Here is a 26,017-nt window from a genome sequence, read left to right as displayed (position 1 = left end):
TCTAGTTGATGAAATGATTTACTTGAAAACTGTTAGTAAATCAAACATCTCAGATACATAGCTGAAACCAGCAAAACTTTTGAACAAGCTCGTGTCCCTTAATGTGACAAATCTTTTCCCCAATGTGTGCATTCCTCTTCGCATATTCTGTTGCCTACCAGTATACGTCGCTCAGGCCGAGAGATCATTAAGTGATTTGAGCCGAATTAAGAATTGTTTAAGATCTACTATGGGTCAACAACGATTATCTGATTTGGGACTGTTAAGCATAGAGTCGAAACTTGCAAAAACATTGATTTCTACCACGTGATCCAAAATTTTGCGGATATGAAAGCAAGAAAAGTTATGTTGTAACTAACAGTTCTATTGTAAATAATTAAAAACAAAGTTTAATTGTTAAAACTGTTTTAATTTTCTTTATTCCGGTGTCAATACCATAAGTGTTCACTATTACATATCCCAGTTTATGAGTTATCAGATTTTTGGGAATTTTCGTTTCTCCCAAACCCAAACTAGGTTTGGGGGGGGGGGCGGCCGGGTCTCATCCCCGGGACCCGGCCTGGCTCTAGGCGGCCCTGGATACAGGTCTCTTTGATAAATTGCTTTTGATAAATTTGGTGATAATAATATGTAATAAACAAAATATGCAAAAGATTTAACATAATTTTTTACTTATAAACTTAAGATAAACAATGTAAGATCGCTATTTGATTTTAAATACTAAAGGTGAAGACCGGCAAATTATATGGAAAAGTGACACAATGTTACTGAAAAAAAATATGAAATCCTTTAAAATAAGGGTTTGTTAAGTTATTTTTGTTAATTTGTTGCTTAATTATTGCAAAAATAGTTTCAAAAGTTTCTATGCTTTTTTAGTAAAGTTGTGTCACTTTTCCATATAATTTAGAGGTCTTTATCTTCAGTATTTAAAATCAAATAGTGACCTTACATTATTTATATATTGTTTATACGTAAAAAAGTACGTTTTATCTTTTCCATATTTTGTTTACTACATATTGTTATCACCAAATTTCTCAAAAGCAGTTGTTAGATACCTGTATCAACGAATGTCACGGAAAAATCCTAAGTTCTCTGGTCTATTGTATTTTATGACAGTTTTTGATTTGTGCTAAATTAATTTACAAAAATAAACATTTATCCTCTTACATCAATTAACGATGGTATAAACATATAGGTATCTAAAATTAAACACATTATTTTTAATTATTCTTGTTTTTTTATTATATTTTCAAATTCTATTTTTTTTTTTATTTTTATCTCTAAATCCACTAGAGTCAGTTTTTGGATTTCTGTTTTGTATGCTGCCAGTTTGGTTCTTTTTTCAATAATTGCACCTTCCAGTTTTTTTTATAATACATCCTTTTCAAAACTTTCTTTTGCATCACTTTGTTCCTCATTTTGACAGCTGTTCCTGGATCTTTTTTAGGCAGCACAACTGATGTACCAGGTAGTGATACTGATACATTTGGTTCAGTATAAGCACATTGCTCTACTGGCGAAATGGGTATCATACCTGATACATCAGTATCCAGCTCCATTTGAACCTCTGGTATAACTGTAAAAATAAGTTAAATGTTTTAAATGCACAATAGCATATTTTATATTTTTAAACCCTTATAAGGTAAATTATAGTTATAGGGTAAATCCATACCAAGTGGTTACAAATATATTAATAAATGCATGTAGCAAGTTATTTATGGATTTAATTTGTAGACCAGAGTGTACTTTACTCAATATAATTTGTTTGCAAACATTCATAACCAAATAAATAAAAAAAAAACGTAGATGCCTGCAAACACCAAAAATGGTGTGCGGATTAAAACAAAAATGGCCTCCAATCGCAAATAGTGACCAATACAAATTAAAAAAAAAATGTTTTTGGCTTACTACACCTAAGGGTATTTACTCATTATATATCAAAATTTTCTGAGATGGTCAAGCAACAAATTAATTTTTTTCTGGAGCACTGGGTATGGATTGACCCTATAACCCAATAAAAAATAAAACACATCCGTGATCAATTAGTTTATTTCAGAGACAGTTAATTAAAAATACCAAATAAATGCAAAACTCACCCGATGCATGGTAGGAAGATGCACTATCACAACTGTTGGGTAATGGTTGTATTTGATTGCCCATCAAAGCCAACATTTGTGCTCCTACCTCAGTTAATAAGGGTTTAAAGGTTCCACCACTTATCTGCTGCTTCGTCTTTTTTAAGTTGACCAGTGCCTTTTTTCCAAGTACTTTTGCATCTGAAATGGTAAAATCATTAAATTCATAATTACTGTAAATATAATTAAATAAATAGAAAATTTTATATATTTTTTCTACACTTATATACATTTTCTTGTGCGACATTTGTCGAGTGAGTCGTTTTAAATTTAAATAGGCTGTATTTAATTGTTTTGCAGATCTTGGGGTTTCAGCGCTGGCATTAAATTCTAAGGCTACTTTTTCCCAGGTTGCAGTTTTTTCCGAAACAGACAAAGCGTTGGTACATTTGAATCGGTCATTTTAAAAACCACATATATCCACATTTTTTCAAAAATAACTTTTCAACCTTATCATGTAGTTTGTACCAGCCTCTATCATTTCGTGAACAAATCACACTAATCCCATCGTTAGTTTGTGATATAAGCATTCCAAAAATATTCAGTCCCTTTGAAAACCACATATATCCGGGATATATGTTGTTTTTTAAATGACCCGTTAGGAAGCGCGCTCATCGTAATGTTGACATTACTATTTAAAAGCAACAATAATTCTGTGAAAATGGATACCGACGTACGTGAATCAAAAGAAAGACGTAAAAAGGGTGTAAAAAATGTTACCTTCAAGTGTGACATAGTTAAAAAAGCTCGGGTGCAAGGTATAGAGTATATAAATTATAAAGGAAATAGGGTTCCCAAAATTGAACAAGGCAAAAGTTGCAAGTAAGTATTTCTTATTTCATAACCTCAAACAGTCGATTATAAAATGTTACTTTTAGATGCAGGAAGAAGTGTATTGCTCAACTCTCAGATGAAATAAAGTTAGAAGTGTATGCAAAATTTAGAGGATTTACCACAAAAGATGAACAAGATACGTATTTACAAAATCTTATTACACCTAAAACTGTTGTTCGGAGGCGTCCAGTACAGGCAGAAAATGTAAAAAGAAAACCTCACTGCTCCTCATTACATATTCAATATTGTTTTCTTCTGGTAGAAAATATGTGTGTAAAGAAGCTTTTGTGAAATTACACGGGATAACAGACAACGGAGTACGTCGTATTTGTAACTTATTAGTTATTGGTAAATCGCCAAAAGATTTACGTGGCAAAAGAACGCCAGCTATTGCCAAGCCTGTTTCTACTATTATAAAAATTCGAGAGCACATTGAGTCTTTTCCCAGAAAAAAAGGGCATTATACCAGTGGAGAATATAAATATTTAAATGAAAAATTAAATGTGAAAATCATGCATGAAATGTTTGTGGCGCTACATCCTGACTTGACAGTTAAATATAAATTTTACTTAAAAGTGTTCAAGCAGAATTATAATTTTTCATTTGGGAGGCCACAAGTGGATACTTGCTGTAAATGTGAAGAGTTAGACTTAAAACTCAAATCAAAAACCCTCAATGATACTGCAAAACGTGTAGCTATAGCAGAAAAAATGGTCCATTTGCGTAGAGCAAAAAAATTTTATAATAAAATGAAAGAAATCACAGAACTATGTCAAAATGATCGTTCTGTTGGAGGTATTTCTGTAGATTATATGCAAAATCTGATGCTCCCGTGCATTCCAGTACAGGAAACTTTTTACCTGCAACAACTATCAACGTATTTAATATACATGATATGAAAACTGGAAAATCTTTCTTGTACCTATATCATGAAGGGGTAGGAAGGAAATGTCCTAACGAGGTTTGTTCTTTTATTGTTGATTTCATTATGAAACAGAAAATTCTATCTGCAGAGGTAAAACATCTTCATATTTTCATGGATGGATGTCCGGGTCAAAACAAAAACCACACTAAGATAAGAATGTGTTCTGCTTTTGTTCAACTTGGTATATTTCACACTGTGGATCAATACTTTCCTGTTCGTGGACATTCATATATGCCATGTGACCGCGATTTTGCTGTTATTAAGCGAAAATTAAAGAAATTTGACCGAATTTATACACCATTTCAGTATGTGGAACTAGTATTGTCATCGAGTCAGAAAAATAATTTTACCGTATTTTTGATTGAAAATAACAGCCTCATAAAGGATTTTAAACGATGGTGGCCTAAATATTATAAAAAAACGTGCTTATCCGTAGAAACTTCTAGCAGAGGTGTACCAAAAGATCAAAAGCAAGCGTTCACCATTGCATCGTTCAATCACTTTTCTTACTCTAATACAACAAAAGGATATGTGATCGCACGTGACTTCATAGATGGTTTTACACAACATTCATTTAAACTTTCAATAACAGATACTGTATCTGGTTTTCCTGTAGAGAAAGCTTACCCTGACCAAAAAATTTGTATTAAAGACAAGAAAATGATAAATTTACGCAAGTTTAAGCCTTACGTAGAAAATGAAGAAGTAGAATACTGTAAACAGTTTTATTCCGAAATTTTTGACTGGCCTACAACAGCAGTAGAGTACAAAGATGATTAGTAAAATTATTATTTTTTGTATACATTACTGTTTACGACAATTTCTTTCTATTGTTCTATTCAAAGTTTAATATGTAAAATATATTATTAAGTTGACATTGCGAAAACGTAGTTTTATTTTAGAAAATTTTCGAAAAATAGCAGTCATTTTAAAAACCACATATATCCATCGACTTTAATGGTGTTTTATGAATAAAGTATTATGTCAAAATCTGTAACATAGGATAGAAAGCATTGTATATATTATGTACATTAGTACCAAGCTACAATAGTTGTCTCTCAAACAATATATTGCGTTAAAACAGTTTTTCTCGTTTTTCTCAAAAGCACTACTACTGGATATATGTGGTTTTTAAAATGACCGATTCATTTATTTTCTACTACGTGTTTATATCTGAAAAGAGAAAATTAAAGTTAGTTTAATACCAATGAATATTAAATACTCTCAAATTGGAATAACTAGTTATAATATAGTGAAATACTTACTTCTTAATAATTGTTAATAACAAACATTTTTCCCGTTCGGTATAATTTTTATGAGGACTCGTTTTTTGGCTCATTTTAAGAATTAAATATGATAAATGACAAATTGGCAAATATTAACGAACGACACAAAATTAATAGTTAGGTTATATTTGTTTGTTGATTTTCAGAATGCAGACTACACATAAACAGGAATGATGTTAGGACTCTTAATTAAAAGTTTGACACTTGATTACATGATTGGAGATTACAACACTCCAGCGTTGCCAGAAGTGCTGTCGACGTTGCTGAATTCGTTGATACGATGAGAGTCTATTTGACTGTATACGAGTGACATCAATTTCTGGCACGGATTCCATCGATCGTCCAATTAAAAAGTGAGCAGGTGTGATGGGATAAAGGTCAGAGGGATCAGAAGACATAGGACTTAGAGGCCGGGAGTTAAGGATTCCTTCAACCTGAGCAAGTATTGTAGAAAAGTCTTCATAAGTTAGTTTAGATTCTGACATTACACGTACTAGATGTGCCTTCATAGATTTTATTCCAGCCTCCCATAGGACTCCGAAATGAGGCGAATGAGCAGGTATAAATTGCCAATGTATATCATTATTTGCACAAATATCAGATATATGAGCATGATTGGTTTTGAGAAATTTACCTAACTCTTGTAACTTATTGTTAGAACCAACAAAATTTGTACCGTTGTCAGACATAATTTGTGCGGGTTTTCCCCGTCTAGCAATAAATCGCTTTAATGCGTCTAAAAATGACTGAGCTGTTAAATCCGTAACAAGCTCCAAGTGAATCGCCTTTACAGATAGACATACAAATAGACAAACATATGCCTTGTAAGAGGATGAGTTTCGCCCTCGTTTAGTTTTAAGGACAAATGGGCCAGCATAGTCAACTCCTGTCACAGAAAAGGGAAGAGTTGGAGTAACACGTGCGGCGGGAAGGTCTCCCATTATTCGAGATATTTGAGTAGGCTTCATACGAAAACACCGTACGCATTGACGAACTGTTTGTTTTGCAGCACTTTTGCCGTTAATGGGCCAAAAGGTTTCTCTAACCACAGAGAGAAGATGCTGAGGGCCAGCATGCAAAAGTCGAAAATGAGTTGACCGGAACACCAAAGTCGTAAACGGATTGTTGAAATCAAAATGAGAATGACGTAATCTGCCTCCTACTCTGATTACACCCGCTTCATCTAAAAAAGGATTAAGGCTGACAAGCTTGCTTTTCAAAGAAATCAATTTTCCTTCCTTTAAACGAGAAATTTCATCAGGGAAACTTTCTAATTGAACTAATTTGGTCAAACACTGAATGGATGAACGTAATTCTACTGAAGTAAGGGAAGTCCACCTGAGAGAGTTGTCACGAACCAGAGCATTGTGCCTAAATCTTAACCAATAGGCCACCAACCTCGTAAGCTTGGTTAAACTTGAGAATCTCTCAAATTGAAATTTAAAAGAGTTAACTAAAACTAGAGATTTAGTCAAAGATTTAGTTTCAGGAAGAACCTTAGGAAATCAAACTGACAAGCAGGCCAACCATCTTCAGCATCCACTAAGAATATTGGGCCATGCAACATCTGCAGTGACAACATAAGAATGTTGACGAAATCTTAGTAATATAGATACAAGATTATCTTGAAGTGAAGGTCCTACCATTTGTAGGTCATTGATGGAGACTCCTGATGAAGAGGGAAAAGAACCATCGAAAACTACCCTGAGTTTAGTAGTTAGGCTCTCCTCTTTAATTACTCCATGGTGAGGAAGATAAAAATCTGGTTCGGCAGTATCAGCCGAAGTACACTGTGACATATGTCCTAAAGACAAATATTCGTTCATAAAATTAACATATCTTTCTTTCAGAAGAACATTAGTTTGAAGTTTGCGCTCTAGACTATAGAAACGTCTAGTAGCGGCTTGAATAGAATTTCCAAGTTTGGAAGGAGAATCCTTTAAAGGTAGTGATACAACGAATCTACCTTCTTCGTTTCTTTGAAAACTATTTTTGAAATGTGTTTCACAATTTATTTCTTCTTCTGAAAGAAGTTTAGAAGTATGACGCTCTTCAATTTCCCAAAACCGAGTTAAGTCAGGGCATTCTTTATTGTGTGAAAAGTTACACATAGTTTTCGAAGTAAGAGAGTGAGATATGGGGCCGGAAATTATCCATCCCAGTTTTGTTTTCTGGGGTATTGGATTGTTCGGACCTAATTTTACTTGACCAAAACATAGCAGATTCCAAAAGTGACTTGCACCGATAAGAATATAAATATCAGATGGGATGCCATAGTTTGGATCCGACAACTGAATATTAGAAGGAATATGAAAGGCTGAAGTATCAAGACAGTAACTTGGAATCGTATCACATATGTTGTCAACGACTAAACATGACATTGAAGATTCATAAGAAGAGTGAAGCGACTTTATATGGATATTGGTTTAGAATTGAACATTAGAAGACACTTGACCAATACCGATAACGAAGATTTTTGCTTTATTTCTAGGCAGACCTAATTTATTTAGAAGCCTGTCTGTTACAAAGTTTGACTGACTGCCACTGTCAAGCAGAGCTCTAAAAATATGTGTGTTTTCTAGTTCGTCAAGCACTTGGACTCGGACAGTTGACAGCAAAACACCTTCCCTGTGAACGGTGCTTGAAAGAGAATGAGAATTTAAACTAGTACCTGGTTCAGGACTAGGATTTTCCACTGATTCAAAGTGCAGTAATGTATGATGCTTTTTGCTGCACTTTTTACATTTACCATATTTACAAGTATTGTTTTGATGACCACTGTATAAGCAGTTGAAACAAAGAGAATGTTTCTTTGCTTCCTCCATACGAGCTTGTACATTGAGTTTTAAGAAAAGACTACATTGTATAATCTTGTGTTGACCCTTGCACAAGATGCACGATGATAGAGAAGAATTATTGCTAACAAAAGAACGGCTACTTGTTGATTTAAATTTAGGACCCGATGTTGAACTAGAAGAGCGCCTGTGGTCCACAGACTTCTCCACCTTTTCTAATATATCAGCTTTGGCTTTAAGAAACTCCAAGAAATCGTTGAAAGAGGGATCACTAAGATTAGTTTTTTCCCAATCACGTGCTGTCTCCGAATCAACTCTCTCCATTACAATATATGTTAATAATGCATCCCATTTTTCCACCGGTTGATTGAGTGACTGTAGGGATCGAAGATTGCTTGTAATAGTGTCAATTAGATAACGGAGTGAAGATGAATTTTCTTTGATGTTTCTTAACCCAAATATAGATTTTATATGATTATGAATAAGTAACTGCTTGTTTGCGAATCTATCACAGAGAAGTTTCCAAGCAACTATGAAATTTGAAGAGGAAACCGTAAGCGACGTAATGACCTTTTCTGCATTACCCGAAAGACACGATTTCAGATAATGAAACTTCTGAATATCTGATATGTTTTGATTTTGAATTATGATTGAATTGAAGGAATCATGAAACTCAAGCCAATTCTCAAAGCAACCCGTAAATTTTGGCAACTGAATTGAGGGCAATGTAACTCCTGAAGAATAAGCATTAGAAGATTGAGAAACTGGAACACTTTGGTTAGTAGCCTCAATTAGTTGTTTTGCGGCAGTGCTTGCTTTGAAATATGCGTTTTCGAAATCCTCGCGGAAGTTTAATTCTTCCTCTGGTATTTCATCTAAACACGACTCTATTTGACATTGTATGTCTTCAAACTAATAGAATGCATTCAGATCTATGCAGTCTATCTTGCAATTCAATTGGAGTTATTTCAGACTTAGAATCAATACATTTTTCAATAAATTTTGTAAAAACTGTTAGTCGCGCTTTGATCGAACCTCGAGTTTTGCGTAATTTCTCAATACTAACATCCATAATGAACTACAATTAATGAAATATTTTTTAACTAAAATATTTATAATAACAAGTTATGAGATTATGCTTTAAAGATAAAATACCCTTTTTATTTAAAAAGTCATGTATGAAACAGAATTGATATTTTTAAAACTGATTAAAAAAGGCTAGTCAACATAAAAAACTCATTTATCTTATCTTCTACGACGAAAATGAAACCTTATATTATTTTGGGTAGTTAAATTGATTGTAATATTACTTGCACAAGGTCGAAATGAATGAATGGAAAAGAAAGATTATATTAAATACAGGCTTCGAAATTAAGATAAGGATAAGGATACTCACTTGAAATACGGTTGGACTGTAAATAATATTTGACCAGTTGAGATAGCAGACGAGTTATTCGACGTTTTACCAGTACTTCTATTTGAACGACTGTAAACACTTAGATTTGACGGAACTGTCGGTTGAAGTTGTTGAATCTAGTTGACCAATTCAGCGGCAGAATGCTTGATGAAGAATTTCTAGCAACACTTTATTCGGTCGACTGTAACGGTTGAATTCACTTTTGTTTTTATAATTTTGTTAATGATTATATTAATTGTTAACACTGAAATTTAACAATTAACAGGTATATTCAGCACGAAGGACCAAGTAGAGGGTAAGAAAACACTTCAGTAAATGTGCATTGAATGAATGAACGAACGAATGAATGAACGAATTCGCCATCTTTTTGTACTCTGAGCACAGCACACGTCCACACATCGGATATGCTGTGTTTTACAAAATAAGAGGTGGGAAGTGGCGCGCTAATTCAAAATACATATACAATTTATACATCGCTATTAGGTCTCGATAACAATTTCAAGGATGGTCGTTTCTGTGTCAATTTCAAGCCAATTCATGAACGTAGTGACAATTCAGAACCTCATTGTGCTACTGGTACAGTATCTCAACACTTCCAAGAACTAATACCAAGACCAGATAACCATCAGAGAAAGTTCTCTTACCTACGCTATAAACAGTGTTCCAGAGACAAGAAGAGGACAGAAACTCATTGGAGAAGTAAGACATGCCAGGATACTCCACCTCTTTGCCCTGGACCTAGCTTTGAAAGATGGCATATAGAAAAAAACTAATTTGTTTTGTTCAAAAATGACTTTCTGTAATGTTCTAAATACCTAATAAAACAATTTGACGTAAAATTACATTGAACGGTTGCAGCCGTTGTGTTCCATCAGACATAATATATTTGCCGGGTGGGACGGTGACGTTCATAGACTACCGTCTACGTCATAGTTTTTTTTAGTAAGTCACTTAATTTTAAGCAGTTTAGTTACATCTAAAAATTTGAATTTAAAATATTCCATAGTATAATAGATAATCAAGTGGTTTGGTCGAAAAAAACATTAGCTGGTGTCCGTCAATGTGTTAATAATGATCTGCTTACAAAATTAGATTTTAATAAAATCATTGACCTGTTTGCAAGTAAGAAGTCCAGGAAAATTTGTTTGTAAATAATTATGTTAATTTACTTTATAAGTTGTGAGTTTGTGTCTTTGTGGCTTTTTTGTATATTTGTAATGAATTACGTAATAATATTAAAATAGTTTTAATGAATTGTTAACCTAAGGCAATGCGCTCACCAACGTGGCAACCAAATGGCGTGGCAATGGCGAGTGCTGTGGTGTCCTAGTGGCAGATAGAAGTGTTAAACCTTTATAAACATAATGTAGTCGCACGTATCGAAAGGTCGCACGTGCGACTACATATGTTTATACATTTTACCTGCCACTGGGACACCACAACACTTGTTCGCCATTGCCACGCCATTTGGTTGCCACGTTGGTGAGCGCCTTGCCTAAGACGCATCTATACCTACTGGAGAGTGGCGGTATAGTATGACTTAGCCCCCGTCGGTCCATGAACTAAATCCGGCACTGAACATACCCCAATTGGGAGGATGTTAAATACTCTAAATTGGTTCTCTGTTGAAAATAGACTGTTTTATTTCACCATGATTTTGGTCTTCAAAATAGTAAATGGCTTATCACCTGAATATTTTGAAGAATTCATTTCTTTCAACAAAAGTATTCATTCTTATAATACCCGAGGTTTAGATGACATATATGTAACTAAAACTATGTATAAAAGTACGAAGAATTTGCTCTTTTTTTTTTAAATCTTCCTTAAATTTAATCAGTTACCAACATCTGTAAAAAAATGTACTAGTCTCAATAATTTCAAAATATTACTTACACAATATATATGTATCAAAGATTTATAGTGTACTTTCTTTATATTGTATGTATAATAGGTTTTCTATTTAAAAAAAGATCTATCTATCTATCTCTATGAAATATAAACATATAAAGTATAATGTAGGTATGTACCTATAATTAAGGTATAATTAATAAAACCACTTGCACGACGACATTAGTTTGATTTGTTGTTATTAAATCACTTTTACTGTGTTTGACCTTGACCAATCCCTAGATATATGCACTTGGGAATCTGGTGTAATTGTGAAATAAAACAAAATAAATGTTACTTGCATACATTTATTGCTTATATTTTATTGAACATAATATATATTGCAAATAGTAATAAGATGAAATATCAGGTTTTTACCAACCATTTTCTTAAAAACATTCTAAAATTTTTTTCTAAAACTAAATAAGGTAAACAACCAGTCCTTGCCATTCTACCAATTATTGCCACTGACCCTTAAATTCTAAGAAAATAAGAAAATGACTTGAAATCAAATTACATTTTTTGCAAGTACTAATACCTTATTAAGTTTGGCAACTGTGTACTGTTGTACAATACCCAAGCTTCAGCCATATTTTTTGTGATTTCTTATGAAATTAAAAATTAAGGTAAGTACATTTTTCTTTTTCTTATTCACTTTTGTAAATTATTGTTTTATAAACTTATTTCCATGTGCTCCTCTTAAATACTCTAAACTACATTTGTTTGCTGTTTAAATTCAGTTAAGGGTACATATTTCTAAACAAATGTACCTGGCAATGACTGGTTGCAAAATATTTTATGAATACCAGTCATTGCCACAAGTGGCCATTATTGGTTTGGGTTATTTTTAATTCATTATAATGTGTAAATTTACTATTTAAAATTACGGTGTTGCCACTATTTTTTTTATTGCAAAAACTTTACTTTTACCAACTATTGCCAGTGGTGGCAATGACTGGTTCTAAAGTGGCAATCATTGGTTACATTAATATTTGGTATTACAAGTATTTTGTTCATTCCAGAAATGGCACCTAAAAGGAATTATTCGAAGAAGCAATTGGCCAAAGCCCTAGAGGAAGCGAAAAGGGAATCCCAGCGGCCACGACAGCAGTAGTACTTTGAGGCATAAGAGGGATGGAAAGTCACCATTAGTTTTTTCTATGGGCCCTTCTACAATTTTAACCAAAGAAGAGAAATCGGTCTTAGTGAAATGGATTTTACATTTATCAGAAAGACATTTTCCTGTTTCAAAAGTTCAGCTTTTGGATACAGTTCAGAAAATAATGAATTCTACAGAAAGAGAGAAATCATTTATTCATAGCCGTCCCAGTGCCAAATGGTTTCGCTTGTTTTTGAGAAGACATCCAGAAATATCTCAATGAGTGTCACACAATTTAACTCCCAGTTGGGAAAATGTAAGTGAATACAATTTGAAACAGTGATTCAGTCAAATTGAGGAATACTTAAAGTCAACAGATTTGTTTGATATAACAAAAGAACCCAATCGTGTTTTTAATGCCGATGAGAGTGTATTTTATTTATCACCTAAAGAGGGATATGTTTTGGCTAAGAAAGGTGATAAAAATATTTATCGCTCTGCTGGAGATGACAAGGAAAATATACCAGTATTGGTAACAGCTAATGCTGCAGGAAAAATCGCCCCTCCAATGATTGTTTTGGCATATGAAAGAATTCCATCAGCTATATCATAAAAGTATTCCAAAAGATTGGGCTCTGGGAACTTCAGATAATGAATGAATGTGTTCTAGTACATTTTATGAATACATCACCAATATATTTAATCCGTGGCTCATTAGAGAAAATATTCAAAAACCTATCCTATTTTATTTTTTGCTGATCAGCATGTTTCTCATCTTACGTTGCATGTGTCCAACTTTTGCAAAGAAAATGGAATAGAGCTGATAGCTTTGTATCCCAACTCAACCCATCTGCTACAACCTATGAATATATCAGTGTTTAGGCCCTTAAAATTGGCATATAAAATGAAGTTCAAAAGTGGAGAATGGACAATGATGGCAACAAACTTCAGAAATAACATTTTGGTTATGTTTTTGAAAAGTCACTAAATCAGATAAATGAAGAAATTATTCAGCACTGGTGAACGGATCCGTTATGAATTTACTTTGCGACTGGATATATTTGAGGCCTAAAACCTGTGGAATTTCTATTAATAAACAAGATTTTTCAGTAAAATGTAGAATTATTTCTGTATGGCAATGACTGGGTGGCAATAATTGGTATTTTGAAAAATTGTGTGGCAATTATTGGGTTTTGGCTTTATATGGTTTTTAGCTTTAACTTTCTTATAATGGCAATGACTGGTCATTTACCTTAACTACCTATAAAGTATAAAAGTAAAACCTACAAAAAGTTACCGTCCTGAAATTATTCCTGATTGCAATTTGATTAATCCACACACTATTTTGATAATATTATCTGAATAACACAACAATTTATTATCAGTAAATGCATGTGGTGCTAAAAATGAAAATTCTCTCAATCTACAAATAACTCTTTCCACATGAATTCTGAAGCTAGCTATTCGTTTGGTCTTAAATACCTCATCTTTAATAGGTTTTGTACATACAGAGACACTCGGTGGCCTCATTAGGACACAACCTTTAGACGTAAGTAAATGGTCAATATGTTTAAATCCCCTATCTGCCATAACAGCAACTTTTAGAGGTAAAATATTTAAAAAACCACTATGTTCTGCAATGACAGCATCAGATGTACGACCCCAAAAAATTAGATATATAATTTATGATACCATCAGGAGTGCAACATATTAAATATTTAAGTGTATTACATTTTGTATATTCTGACCTGTGTTAAAGACTGTTTCACTGCATCTGTTGGTTTCTCTATCTCTATTTCTAAACAATCAATTATACAATAAACATTACAATATCGAGCTCGAAAAGCTATTGGTAAATTTGATTTCACGAATGAAACCTGAGGTTGTATATAGATCAAGATAGCCGCTGTCGAAGACGTACAGCCAATTGATGGTGAAAACTTGGAAATAAATTTTAAATGCTGCGCTAAAAAAAGAGTGTAAAATAGTTGTGTGTAAATATTGTTATAGTGTTTTTCACTCTAGCTGTGCAAAAAGATGTGGATTTGAAACATGTGAGAGAAATATCATAATATGCTGTGACAAAAAAGGCGGTGATACCGAAACAAACGAGATGTCAACTACAGAAGAATTATCCAAACTGAGATTCGAAAATGACCTCTTAAAAAGACTAATTGTTACGGAGAATTAAAACAATAAGTGCAGTTGACGGTGAGCGTGGGTGCAGTTGGCGGTGAGAGTGGGTGCAGTTGTCCACACCTTTAGTTGAGAAGTGACAGCAGATGGAAAAAGAAGAAATGAATAAAGTTAGAAACAGATTTAATTTGAGCGTAACAATAGCTTTTGCAATGAGATTTTTGTAAGTTACTTTAATAAAAATAAAGTCTATACTAGTGTATCAGTTTTACGCAAGCGATTTATCAAACAAGCGATTTACCCTAACACTAATTATGGAAATGGAAGACAAAAATGTTGTATTAAGAGAAAACAATAATTTATTGCGCCAAAAAGTAAGTTATCTAGAGCAAAAAACCGCAAAAAAAACTGAATACGAAAGTGTAAATAAACAGGATCAGATAATGGATCACTCTGTTGATAAAAAATTCTCAAGGTCGGTACCACCTCGTACACAAAATAGATCATTCACAGAAGTAGTAGCTCAAACGTCAAAAAGTTTAAGTAGTTCCTCTGAACAGAAGACAAGTGACAACATTAATGTCAACCTCAAAAATAAACAAACAACTGAGGTTAATGAGCAAATAAAAAAACATAAAATAACTGAGGAAAACAGCGATAGTGACTCAGATGGGTTCCAAAAAGTTATACACAGGAGACATCGGTACATAAAAAAAAAATATAGGAACGGCAGTAAGCGATGACGATAGCACAAGTGGTTTTGCAGGGGAAAAGAAAAAAGTGTGGCTATACTTGTATAGAGTGAAGAGAAAAACAAAACAAGAGGAGATATGTAAATTTCTAATAGAAAAGAGGAAAATGCAACAAGAGTCTATTATGGTAAAGGAATTGCCAAGTCAAGAAAATATGTTGAAGAGATTTGTTGTATCGGCTCTCTTTGAATATAAGGATGACATGTATAATAAAACAGAGTTTTGGCCTAATGGTGTTGGCATAAAAAGGTTCCAGATGCATCGTCATAAGGATTTTCTAGATAACTGAGGTGGAAATTTTTCATAGGAGAAAATAGAGAGCACAAGACACATCAACACAAGGAAATTGAAATACAAAACACAGTCACACGAGCAAAGAATATAAGTATCATCCACCAGAACCTCCAATCCATAGGAAATTGTATTGATGAAATAGAAGAACTTCTAACAAACAACAGTGACTGTAAAATATTGTGCACAACAGAACATTGGAAAACTAAAGAAAAATTAAGTGAATATGGAATTAACAATTTTGTGCTAGTCATTGTAGAAATAATGTGAACGAACATGGAGGAACAGCTATATATCTTAGTAAAGACATCATTGGCCAGGAAAGAAAGGATATACAAGAGTTATCAGTAGATAGGGTAATAGAGTGTGCTGTATGCGAAGCTAATATAGGTAATAACAAACTCATTATAGCATCAGTTTACAGACCATCAGGTAGCGATCTGGCAGTTTTTTTAAACAAATTTAATATTATACTGGGAAGAATTATAATAGAAAACACAATTATAATTATAGGGGGAGATTTCAATATCGATCTTAAGAATAACACATTAGATAATATAAAATTTTGTATGTTAATTAACTCATACAATATTTTTCATGTAATTGAAGACTACACTAGAGTAACTGCCACATCTAAAACTTGTATAGATAAAATACTAACAAATATGCAATCATATGTGTCAGTAGAAGTCTTGCATGCTGGAATCTCTGATCATTCTGCCCAAAAATTAACTTTTCAGGTAGAGGAAGCAGAAACGAATACTCTTGAAATGAAAAGATATTTTAGTACAAATAATATTGAAACCTTTATAAGTAAATTACATAATCATGACTGGCTTAATTTAAGTTACAAATGTGTAAATGATCAATGGAATACTTTCTTAAATCAGTTTCTGTATATATTCAATCAGTGCTTTCCTTTTAAAAAGTTAGATTCTAGGCAACATAAAAAAGGCCTTAATAAAAGAGATGACCCAGAGATAATAGAATGTAAGACTCGTTTAGACATCTTGTTTACAATGAGCAGAGTTAACCATAAATTCTATGATTCCTATAGACAGGTAAAAAAAGAATATAATAAGAAACTAATAACAAAAAGATCAAAGCTATATGAAAACAGGATGTCTGAAGCTGCCAACAAAAATAAATGCATGTGGCAAATTGTTAGTGAAATTAATGGTCAATTAAAAAGTGTAAATTCAATAAAAGTAGAGGGTAGTCCTCAAGAGATTGCTGATAAATACATGATCCACTTAAATACTACTTTAAATAACACTTTATCTCAATTACAATACACTGAATATAAAGACAACATTGCAAGTAACATAAATTCAGTGTTTGTCGCACCTGTGACAGAAACTGAAATTATGGATATAACTAAAAATTTAAAAAACAAAATGAGTTGTGGAATTGATGAAATACCCACTAAGGTAATGGCACCAGTAGTGGACAGGGCACCTATAGGTGACACTTATGAAATAAATTCAATCAAATAAGGGTTAAAATTACAGAAATCTTCTCTGGCATAAATTTAATTCTTTGCTGTTAGTGCCATCTATCAGTGAGCATTAAAAGTAGTTTGCTATTTCTGAATCCAAGATGGCTATTAATTGTTTTCACAAGTAGATGCATGGTCCTATCGTCTTAAAGTTTTTTTGTTAGTAGAGTGACTAAAAGGTAAGAAAACATTATTAATATTTTTTGGTACTTTTTATTTAAGTTTAGACATATTAAGAACTAATGCTAGTGGGGGTTGGAAGTTATTTTCTTATTTATTAATAAATTTTAGTAAATAACCTTGAAATAAACCAGATACAAGGGGTGTCATCTTTAGGTAACTAGAATTCATGTAAAATTTTTTTGACACCAGTACATGACACCCAGTGTCAGGTATTGGTTACAATCAGAAAATGTGGGTTCCAATACGTGACAGCTTTTTTTTGTTATAGATTTAAAAGGATGCCAAAAAAAATATTACAATACAGTCATGAAGATATGGAAGCAGCTTTGGTAGATTGCCGAAATGGAATGCCTACGGCAACCTCTGCCAGACTCCATAAAGTTCCACGAGTTACCTTACTCTACAAATTGAAAGGCAAAAATCCAGTAGAAAGAAGAATGGGTCCAAATCCAATATTTACTGCAGAGGAAGAAAATAGGCTAGTGCAGTGGATAATATCAATGGCAAGTCGAAAATTCCCAATTACAAGAAGCATTTTAATCGTAAGTGCTAGAAAATTGGCGATAGAATTAAGTAAACCTCTGAACTTAAAAAACTACAAAATTGGAAAGAAATGGTATTACGGATTTTTAAAAAGGCATCCAGAAATTTCTCAAAGAGTTTGCCAAAATCTTACCAGCAGCAGAAAAAATGTAACTGAACAACAAATTAAAAACTGGTTCACTGAAGTTTACGATTATCTCTCAGAATCAAATTATTGTGATATCCTCAAAGACCCTACCAGGGTCTTTAATGCTGACGAATCAGCCTTTTTTTTAAATCCAAAAGGACAAAAAATTCTAGCAAAAAGAGGTGACCGATCTGTCTACCAAGCTGTTGGAAATGATGAGAAAGAGTGTCTTACTGTTTTGGTAGCATGTAATGCTGCAGGTCGTGTTGGTCCACCAATGGTCATATTCCGATATGTAAGAATTCCAGCAGTTCTGGCGGAGAGTGTACCAAAACAGTGGGGAATAGGTCGCTCAGAGAGCGGATGGATGACTGCTGAAGGATTTTTTGAATATATCACCAATGTGTTTTTTCCTTGGCTGACAGAAGTTGCCAAAATACCTTTGCCCATTATTTTATTTGTGGATGGACACTCATCCCACCTGACTTTGCCTCTAAGTAATTTTTGTATTGATAAGGGTATAATATTAATCGCATTATTTCCAAATTCAACCCACTTGTTACAGCCACTGGATGTAGCTATATTTAAATCTCTAAAGGGTAGCTGGAAAGAAAATGTTTTGGAATGGAGATTAGAAAACAATATGTCTGAATTAAAAAAACATAATTTTGCACCACTGCTAGAAAAAATTATAAATTCAAAGATTACACCAGACATTGCAAAAAATGGTTTTCGTAAATGCGGTTTGGTGCCATGGAACCCAAATGCAGTGGATTATACTAAAATTACACCACCTACTGAAGAGAATAATCTGCTTCAAGAACCAATTCAAAATTTAGCTCTGGAAGAAAACTTAGGCAACGTAGATTGGATATCCTTTAAGTTAACATTAAGCAAACTTATTGGCGAACAAAAAGTTTCAGATTTTGTGAGAGGTATTCAGAACAATGAAGACAAATCACTATTTAAAATTTGGGAGAAAGTTTGCGATTATGTGACATCATCTCAAAAATATCAAGAACGGACATTTGTTGATGATCAGACAGTACAAAACGTGACAATTATGGAAAGACTGGAAAACGTAGAAGAAAAAGAAAATATACCTGATAAATTAGAAAATATAATAGATGTATCAGTTATTCACTCGACACCTGTAAAAGATTCTACTCCTGAAAAAATTCCAATAGTAACATCAACACCAGTTAACATAAACATTAACATAGAAGCAGGTCAGTATGTTCCATCACCTTTTAAAAGGGCCTTATTCTGGCCGGAAACGAGCAAGGAATCTTTAAATAAAAGGAAAAGAAAAGAAAAGATACCATCTGTTGTGACCTCTGATTCATGGCAAGAATACAATAAAAAGAAACAACAAGTAAAAGAAGAACAGGAAAAAATTAAAATTGAGAGAAAAAAAAAAGAGAGAAGAAGCTAAGGCTGAAAAAATATTAAAAAAGAAAAAGAATAAGATTGAGTCAGCATCAGAAGATAGTGATGTTAGTGACATAGAGTATGCAGAGTCTGAAAATTCTGGATGGAATGAGGATTTCGAAGATACAGGTGCTGAAGATATACAAAAGCTAATCACAATAGAAAATTTAAGTGAACTACAAAGTGGTGATTTCATTCTAGTGTCATTTATGGGAGGGAAAAGAAATTCCCAAAGATTTAAATATGTCTGCATTGTTCAGAAAAAATGCTCTAAGAACGAATTATTAGTTATGGGATGCAAATCTATTGATACTACAAAACAAACTTTTAAGGCTGTTGAGGATGATGTGTCCACAGTAGCTTTTAATCAAATTTTGGGAAAATTAGAAAATCCACAAGTGGTGCAATCTGGTGATAGGTTTAAATATGTTTTTCAAGCACCAGTTTCCGATTTGAAAGAAATGTTTTAAAATCTTGTAGTTTTTGTCATAAATAGAAGTTTTAATGTGTTTAAATTTAAGAAGTTATATATTCAGTAATTTTAGTTTTAAGTTTTTACATCTTTGTTTGAATAGGTATTATGTGCTTATTAATAATGCTGCATTTTCATATTTATATTTTAGTTTATTTAGGTGTCACCTATAGGGTTCTTGTGTTGTCATCAACTGGTGACCTTCAATTTTTATCTGTCATCTATAGGGGAACATGTATTTTATCAAAAAACATTAAAAATAAAATCTTAAATAAACAACTTTTCGATTTTTTTAAAGATATTTATAAAAAATAAGTAGTAATAGTCACACTGAAATGTTCTCTTGTGACTTTCTTCATCTATCTTAGTCAGTAAAAAATTATAAGTTAATTTGTAATCTAAGAATGTCAGGTACTGGTGCCATTACCTTAAAATCCTTAAACTTTGTATAAAGGAGATAGTGAATCCTCTCACTACAATCATAAATAATTCACTAAAATCTGGTGTATTTCCTGAATGCCTGAAAACTGCCATAGTATCACCTGTTTACAAAAAGGGTGATCCCAAATTAATTAATAACTATAGACCAATTAGCCTTCTATGTTCCTTTTCAAAAATCTTAGAAATGACTATGTATAGGCGGATAACAGAATTTTTAACAAAATGTCATATTATTAGTGCCACTGAGCATGGTTATCAACAGGGAAAATCAACTCAGACTGTGATTTTTCAATTTGTCTGGGATATTTTGAAATGTACTGAGATTGGTCATATGGCTTTGGGTCTCTTTTTGGACCTATCAAAGGCATATGACTGTTTAATGCATGACCTATTATTTGATAAATTGGAGAAATATGGTATACGTGGACCAGCATTGAACTGGTTTAAGTCCTACTTGGCAAATAGGAGACATTTAGTAAAAATACATAAAAACACTGAAATAGGCATCTCATCTGAAAGCACTATCAATATTGGAGTACCACAAGGAAGTGTGATTGGTCCTTTACTGTTTGTGATCTATATCAATGATCTTCATGGTCTAGTGGCTAATACTACTTCCAGCATAACAAATTATGCAGATGATACAAACATTTTAGTCAGTGGTAAAGACATGTCTGTTCTAAGCGTTAATGCTAGTTTAGAGTTCCAGAAAGCTAAAGACTGGTTTTCTATGAATAGGTTGGTTTTAAATCAAAATAAAACAGATCTTCTTTTGTTTAAGACAAATTATGCACATTCAGATATGCCAAACAGTATTATTGTAAATAATGACACTTTAAATATTAGCAGCAGTACCAAATTTTTAGGATTATATATTGACAGTTTTTTATGTTGGGATAAACATGTTGACCAGTTATGTATGTCTTTGAGTAAAGTGATTTACAGCTTTAGAGTTCTAAAAAAATACATGAATAGTAACTCATTAAAAACAGTGTATCATGAAGCAAAATTTAGATATGGTCTAATAAATTTTGGCCACAGTAGGGACATAAATAATGTATTTCTGGTTCAGAAAGAAATAATAAGAGTTATGTTTGACTTAAAAGTAGGGAATCATGTAGAGGGCATTTTAGGAGTAATAATATTTTAACAGTTTACACTGTATTTATTCAAGAATGCTTACTGTTTCTATATAAGAATAAAATATTCTTTAGGAACTTTGAGCCCAATAGTATAGTAAATACCAGGTTATATAATTATAAAATTCCAATACACAGGTTAAGTATAACAGAAAAATCACTCTTTATTGCTGCATCAAATTGTTTAATAAACTGGCTGAACCTATTAAAAGGGAGGAAAGAATAAGTTTGTATAAACATCAAATATTTAAATTACTGGTAGCTCTTGAGCCATATTCTGTGGAGGACTATTTGTATGTGTAAAGGTTAGGAATAAGTAAATAATATTTTCGTTTGTGACACTGTTTTTTTTAAATAATTTTATGTTCATGGAATGTATATTATTTTCTAAAAATAAAGATATTGTTATTGTTATATTGTTATTATTATAAATTTTCTTAAATATTTACTTATAATTGGAACATTTCGAAAATATTTTTGAAGCATAACTTTCAGTTATGCCAAAATCATCTGCTAGAGCTATAAAAGAAAGTCCAGTCCTGATTTTGTTTAGTGTTAAAAATATATACATAGAATTTACCTTGCAATATTTTTCTAGCAGTTGAAATGTATAGTACGCATGTTCTGGTAATCCCATATACAATCTAGGTCTGTTTTGTAACTTTGTGATTATACAATTCGCTGTCAGATTTTTAAATTCAGTTCTCTTTTCATCATTAAGTTTTTTCACTTCACTGGGCGTTAAAGTATACTCACTACTTTCACTAAAATTTTCATGATCACTACTTTGTATGCTTAGAGTAGTTTCAGAAATATTGGTCACATAACTTGTTGATGGCTTCATCTCTACGTTGACTGGAATAATTTTGATTGGCGATAACCCTACTGTAATTCCACACTGTAGGTTACATTGAACACCTTTACTCCTAACACTAGGACAGGTTTGTGAAGAGACATCCCTTTTCGAAACTTCAATGTCATTTGTTTCCAGCTGAATTTCCATAGGGTGAATGGTCTTACTACTACATGCAACTATCTCCAAATTCTCCTGAATACAGACTGGATCTTGTGGCACCAAAGAAATAGCTTCATCAACAATTCTTTTTGCAGTTCTCTTAGTACCTGCAGCGGTGGGATGATTTTCAAACGATCTTTTTGATCTTTTTCTATTTTGCTGGCAATCAAATACATGAGGCACTACATTAGTTTTCATTTTTTTCTGACCACCCATTAACTTGTATTTAACATAGTTATCCATGTCTTCTTCAAGCTAGAATAAATAAATAAATAACTAAATAAGCCATATAAAAATATGTGTTATTATGAATAAATATAGTAACAATTAAAAACATAAGGTTATTTGTAATACAAGGGTAATACAATACTTAGTAAATATGACTGCATTGTAGAGCAAAGAAATAAACATAAAATAGCTTAGTATGTATAATGATATGTAGATGTTTAGATATATAGTCTGATTTTTATACTCACGTTAAAGTGATCCTCACATACGTAGGCTGTAGTTTTCTGTAAAATATCTTTCTCATATTTTCTACATGCCTTCAACCATTTTAAATGGCGTTTTTAATCTTAAGGCACAGGAATAAATATCTTTCCGGTCGGGCGTTTTATAAGTTGTATTGGAACACATGGGAACCATACAATATTTGTAATATTCATTTTGTGTTGCTTCCATTATTATTATTGGTACATATTATTAAAGCACAGCTAATAAAAAAAAAATATCCACAACAAAATCTAAACTTCAAAACAATGTTTTTACAGTTGACAGTTTGTGGCAACAATGTTGCCAGTTCGTTGTTCTCTTGTCCTGGAACGAGCAGCGTGACGTCATATAGCTCGTCGTGTTTAAAATGAAAAGCTGGCGATCATAACTTTAAATGATCGTTGTAAATTAAATATTGCGATTTGAGGGTTGATATTTGGTACGCGTTGTTTATATATACAGACAAGTACACACTCGGAATCCAGTATCTACTGTTCATAATATTTCTTAAGCTGTTAAAAATATTAACTTTTAAAATCAATTTTGAAATTTTGAAAAGGTGATTATTTTCTTTATTTTAAAAATCCAATTGACTAGTGTATTGTATTCTTTAATAGTTGACATTTTAAAAATTCCTCACTTATTAACTATTATGATATTTTGACAACGCTGTGGGGTTCTGACGTAGTAAATCTTGAATGGCGTGCACTCATTTTATATGAAAACTTAATTCTATACAGTCCATCTAATTTACAGACCGTTGCACGTCATTATCTACGTCAGAGATCGAAGTTGACATAGTTGCCAAAGTATAAAAAATTCATGAATCCATTTTAAATCAAATAGGTCACATAATTATTGCAAAAGTGGATTATACAACAAAATAAATTATTATTTAATGTAAATAAATAGAAACAAAACAAGAGTTAAAAAACAATCTTGTTAAAAACAATTTGAGCCCCTTGTTTAAAAAACAACATAGTTTAATTAATAGTAATAATAAAAACAAAACTAAAGTGTCAACACCGCAACTGTCAAATAAGTGTTATCAATTTATGCCAAAATTTCACCTTCGTTCGATTACAGTTACAGTGTGTTCCGAACAAATGTTCTTCATAAAAACGCTTTATAATGCATTTATACAAATTAAATGAAACATATTATGTATTTCTTTAAGTTAACATTAATAGAAATCTTTAAAGATTATTTCTACGTGTATATAATAAAATATGTCTAGTGGCTGTAATACCAGTGTACTCGGCAAAGTGATTCTAAAAAAGAACATACCTACCGCCTAAAAATTTCGTGTTGGTATCATGTGATGTCATGGGCTATGAAGCCGATGACGTGCAACGGAATCTAAATTACATGAAGTGTACCTATCGGAGAAAAATATTAAAAATTATTTACTTCTAAACTAAACTAAAACTCTAACTAAAAAAATAGATCTTCGAGATACCCATAAACATTTACTCACACCATTAGGGCATACCCATACTACGAGAAATAGAGCAGTCTTTTATTAGATTAAATAGTGTAAAGAAAACAGTTGGTAAACGAAATTTTGAGTATTTACAAGGCAGAATCTACAATTTGCTTCCTGAAATTTACAAAACATACCTAACCACTATAAATTCAAAAAAAAAAAATTATTTAAGACATTGTTTACTATGGTCTGTTTTTTAACCAGGAGGAGTAATTCAAATTTTCCGCTCCGTAATTCTAGTTTTTAATTGGTCCAATCGCAGGCAAGTTTACTCCACTAAATTATGACATTTTGACACTAATGACATTTGTGAAATTTTAAAATTCAAAATTTATATCGACAATTTTTTGTATTTTCTGCGGTATTCCTTACATTTTTTAGATTTTTCGTTTGTATTTATATAAAAACAGTTCTTTTCAGAACTATTTAGCGACATATTAGTGTTATTAAGATAACAATATGGATTCAATTAATTTTTCTCCACCAAAAAAACGCCGAGTACATTTGGGTCATTTGTCTACAAATGAGAAACAATGCATTATAAACATGTATAAACAAATCAAAAGTGATAATTCTGGAATGAAAATAACAGCCACGGTAGCAAAAATAAAACAAGCAACAGGTTAGTTTTGCAGAATAGTTATAGTTAAAATCAAGACTTACTAAAGTAATGTGCTAATTTTAGGTGTTGCGAATTCAACTATTTACCGAACAATTAAAGAATATAAGCAGACTGGAACAGTAAGATGTTCTAAAAAATATTGGCGGTCGACGTACTATTCTTGCAACATACGATGAAAAAGTTAAAACATCTATACGCCAGATAGTACACAGCTTCTTTTTCAAGAATGAAACGCCTACATTAAATAAAATTTTAAGTGAAGTAAACAACTGCCCAGATCTTCCAAATATGTGTCGTTCATTATTATATAAATTCTTGAAGCAAATCAATTTTAAGTAAGTAAATATATGTTAGCAACAATTATATAGTAAATAAAACGTGCAACCCAAAAAATATATGTCTGAATTAGGGAATCGATTAGAAGATAAAGAGCTTTAAAAATATTTAAAAATTACTGAAAATATAGATTTTTTTTTCTATTTTCTTTGCTTATAACTTTAAAACTATTCATTTTGGAGCAAAGCCGTACAAAAATAAAATAAAGGTAATGATTAAATTTCCTGTTATACGAATAGAGGTTAAAAATGTCTTAATTTATTTCCCTTGCTGCAAAATAGCAATAAATACCATTAATCCAATTAATCCTAAAGATGCTTTAATGTTGTTAAAAATAAATTAACAAAATATAACTAAACTCCATTCGCTTAGCTCGGGCACATTTTGACAGATTGATTGTCGGAAACCTACCTACAACCATCGAGCAAAAAGACAAAAGAGGGAATGTAAAGGTAGTGGGGGCAAAAATATTGTTAGACAGGAAGTGCCATCTTCCAGAAGAGGCCACTTTAAACAAGGAAAGAGAGTCTTTCCTTGTTTAAGAAATCAAATTTAGTTAGGTTATGTTATTATGTGTCCCAACTGTCACATGAAATCTTATTTATATTGAAGTTTTTTAACAATTGTTTCACATTTTAGACTGTTATCGTTAATATTTAATTAAAATTTTCTCGT

The 26,017-nt window shown here is 32.2% G+C and overlaps 1 protein-coding gene across 1 annotated transcript; it reads right to left on the bottom strand.

Annotated features, from left to right (window-relative positions):
* Positions 1-1,272: 1,272 nt before the first annotated feature.
* On the bottom strand, positions 1,273-23,135 carry LOC140449601 (uncharacterized). The gene is made up of 4 exons (XM_072542821.1): positions 22,883-23,135; positions 21,972-22,661; positions 2,097-2,276; positions 1,273-1,576 (listed from the first exon to the last, which is right to left on the bottom strand). The coding sequence occupies exons 2-3, from the start codon at positions 22,647-22,649 to the stop codon at positions 2,238-2,240; spliced, it is 717 nt and encodes a 238-aa protein (XP_072398922.1). The 5' UTR covers positions 22,650-22,661; positions 22,883-23,135; the 3' UTR covers positions 1,273-1,576; positions 2,097-2,237.
* Positions 23,136-26,017: the final 2,882 nt, after the last annotated feature.

This window comes from Diabrotica undecimpunctata, chromosome 9 (genome assembly GCF_040954645.1).
Source record: "Diabrotica undecimpunctata isolate CICGRU chromosome 9, icDiaUnde3, whole genome shotgun sequence".
In the NCBI taxonomy this organism is placed as follows: Eukaryota; Metazoa; Arthropoda; class Insecta; order Coleoptera; family Chrysomelidae; genus Diabrotica; species Diabrotica undecimpunctata.
This window is presented reverse-complemented; position numbering and strand designations above follow the sequence as displayed.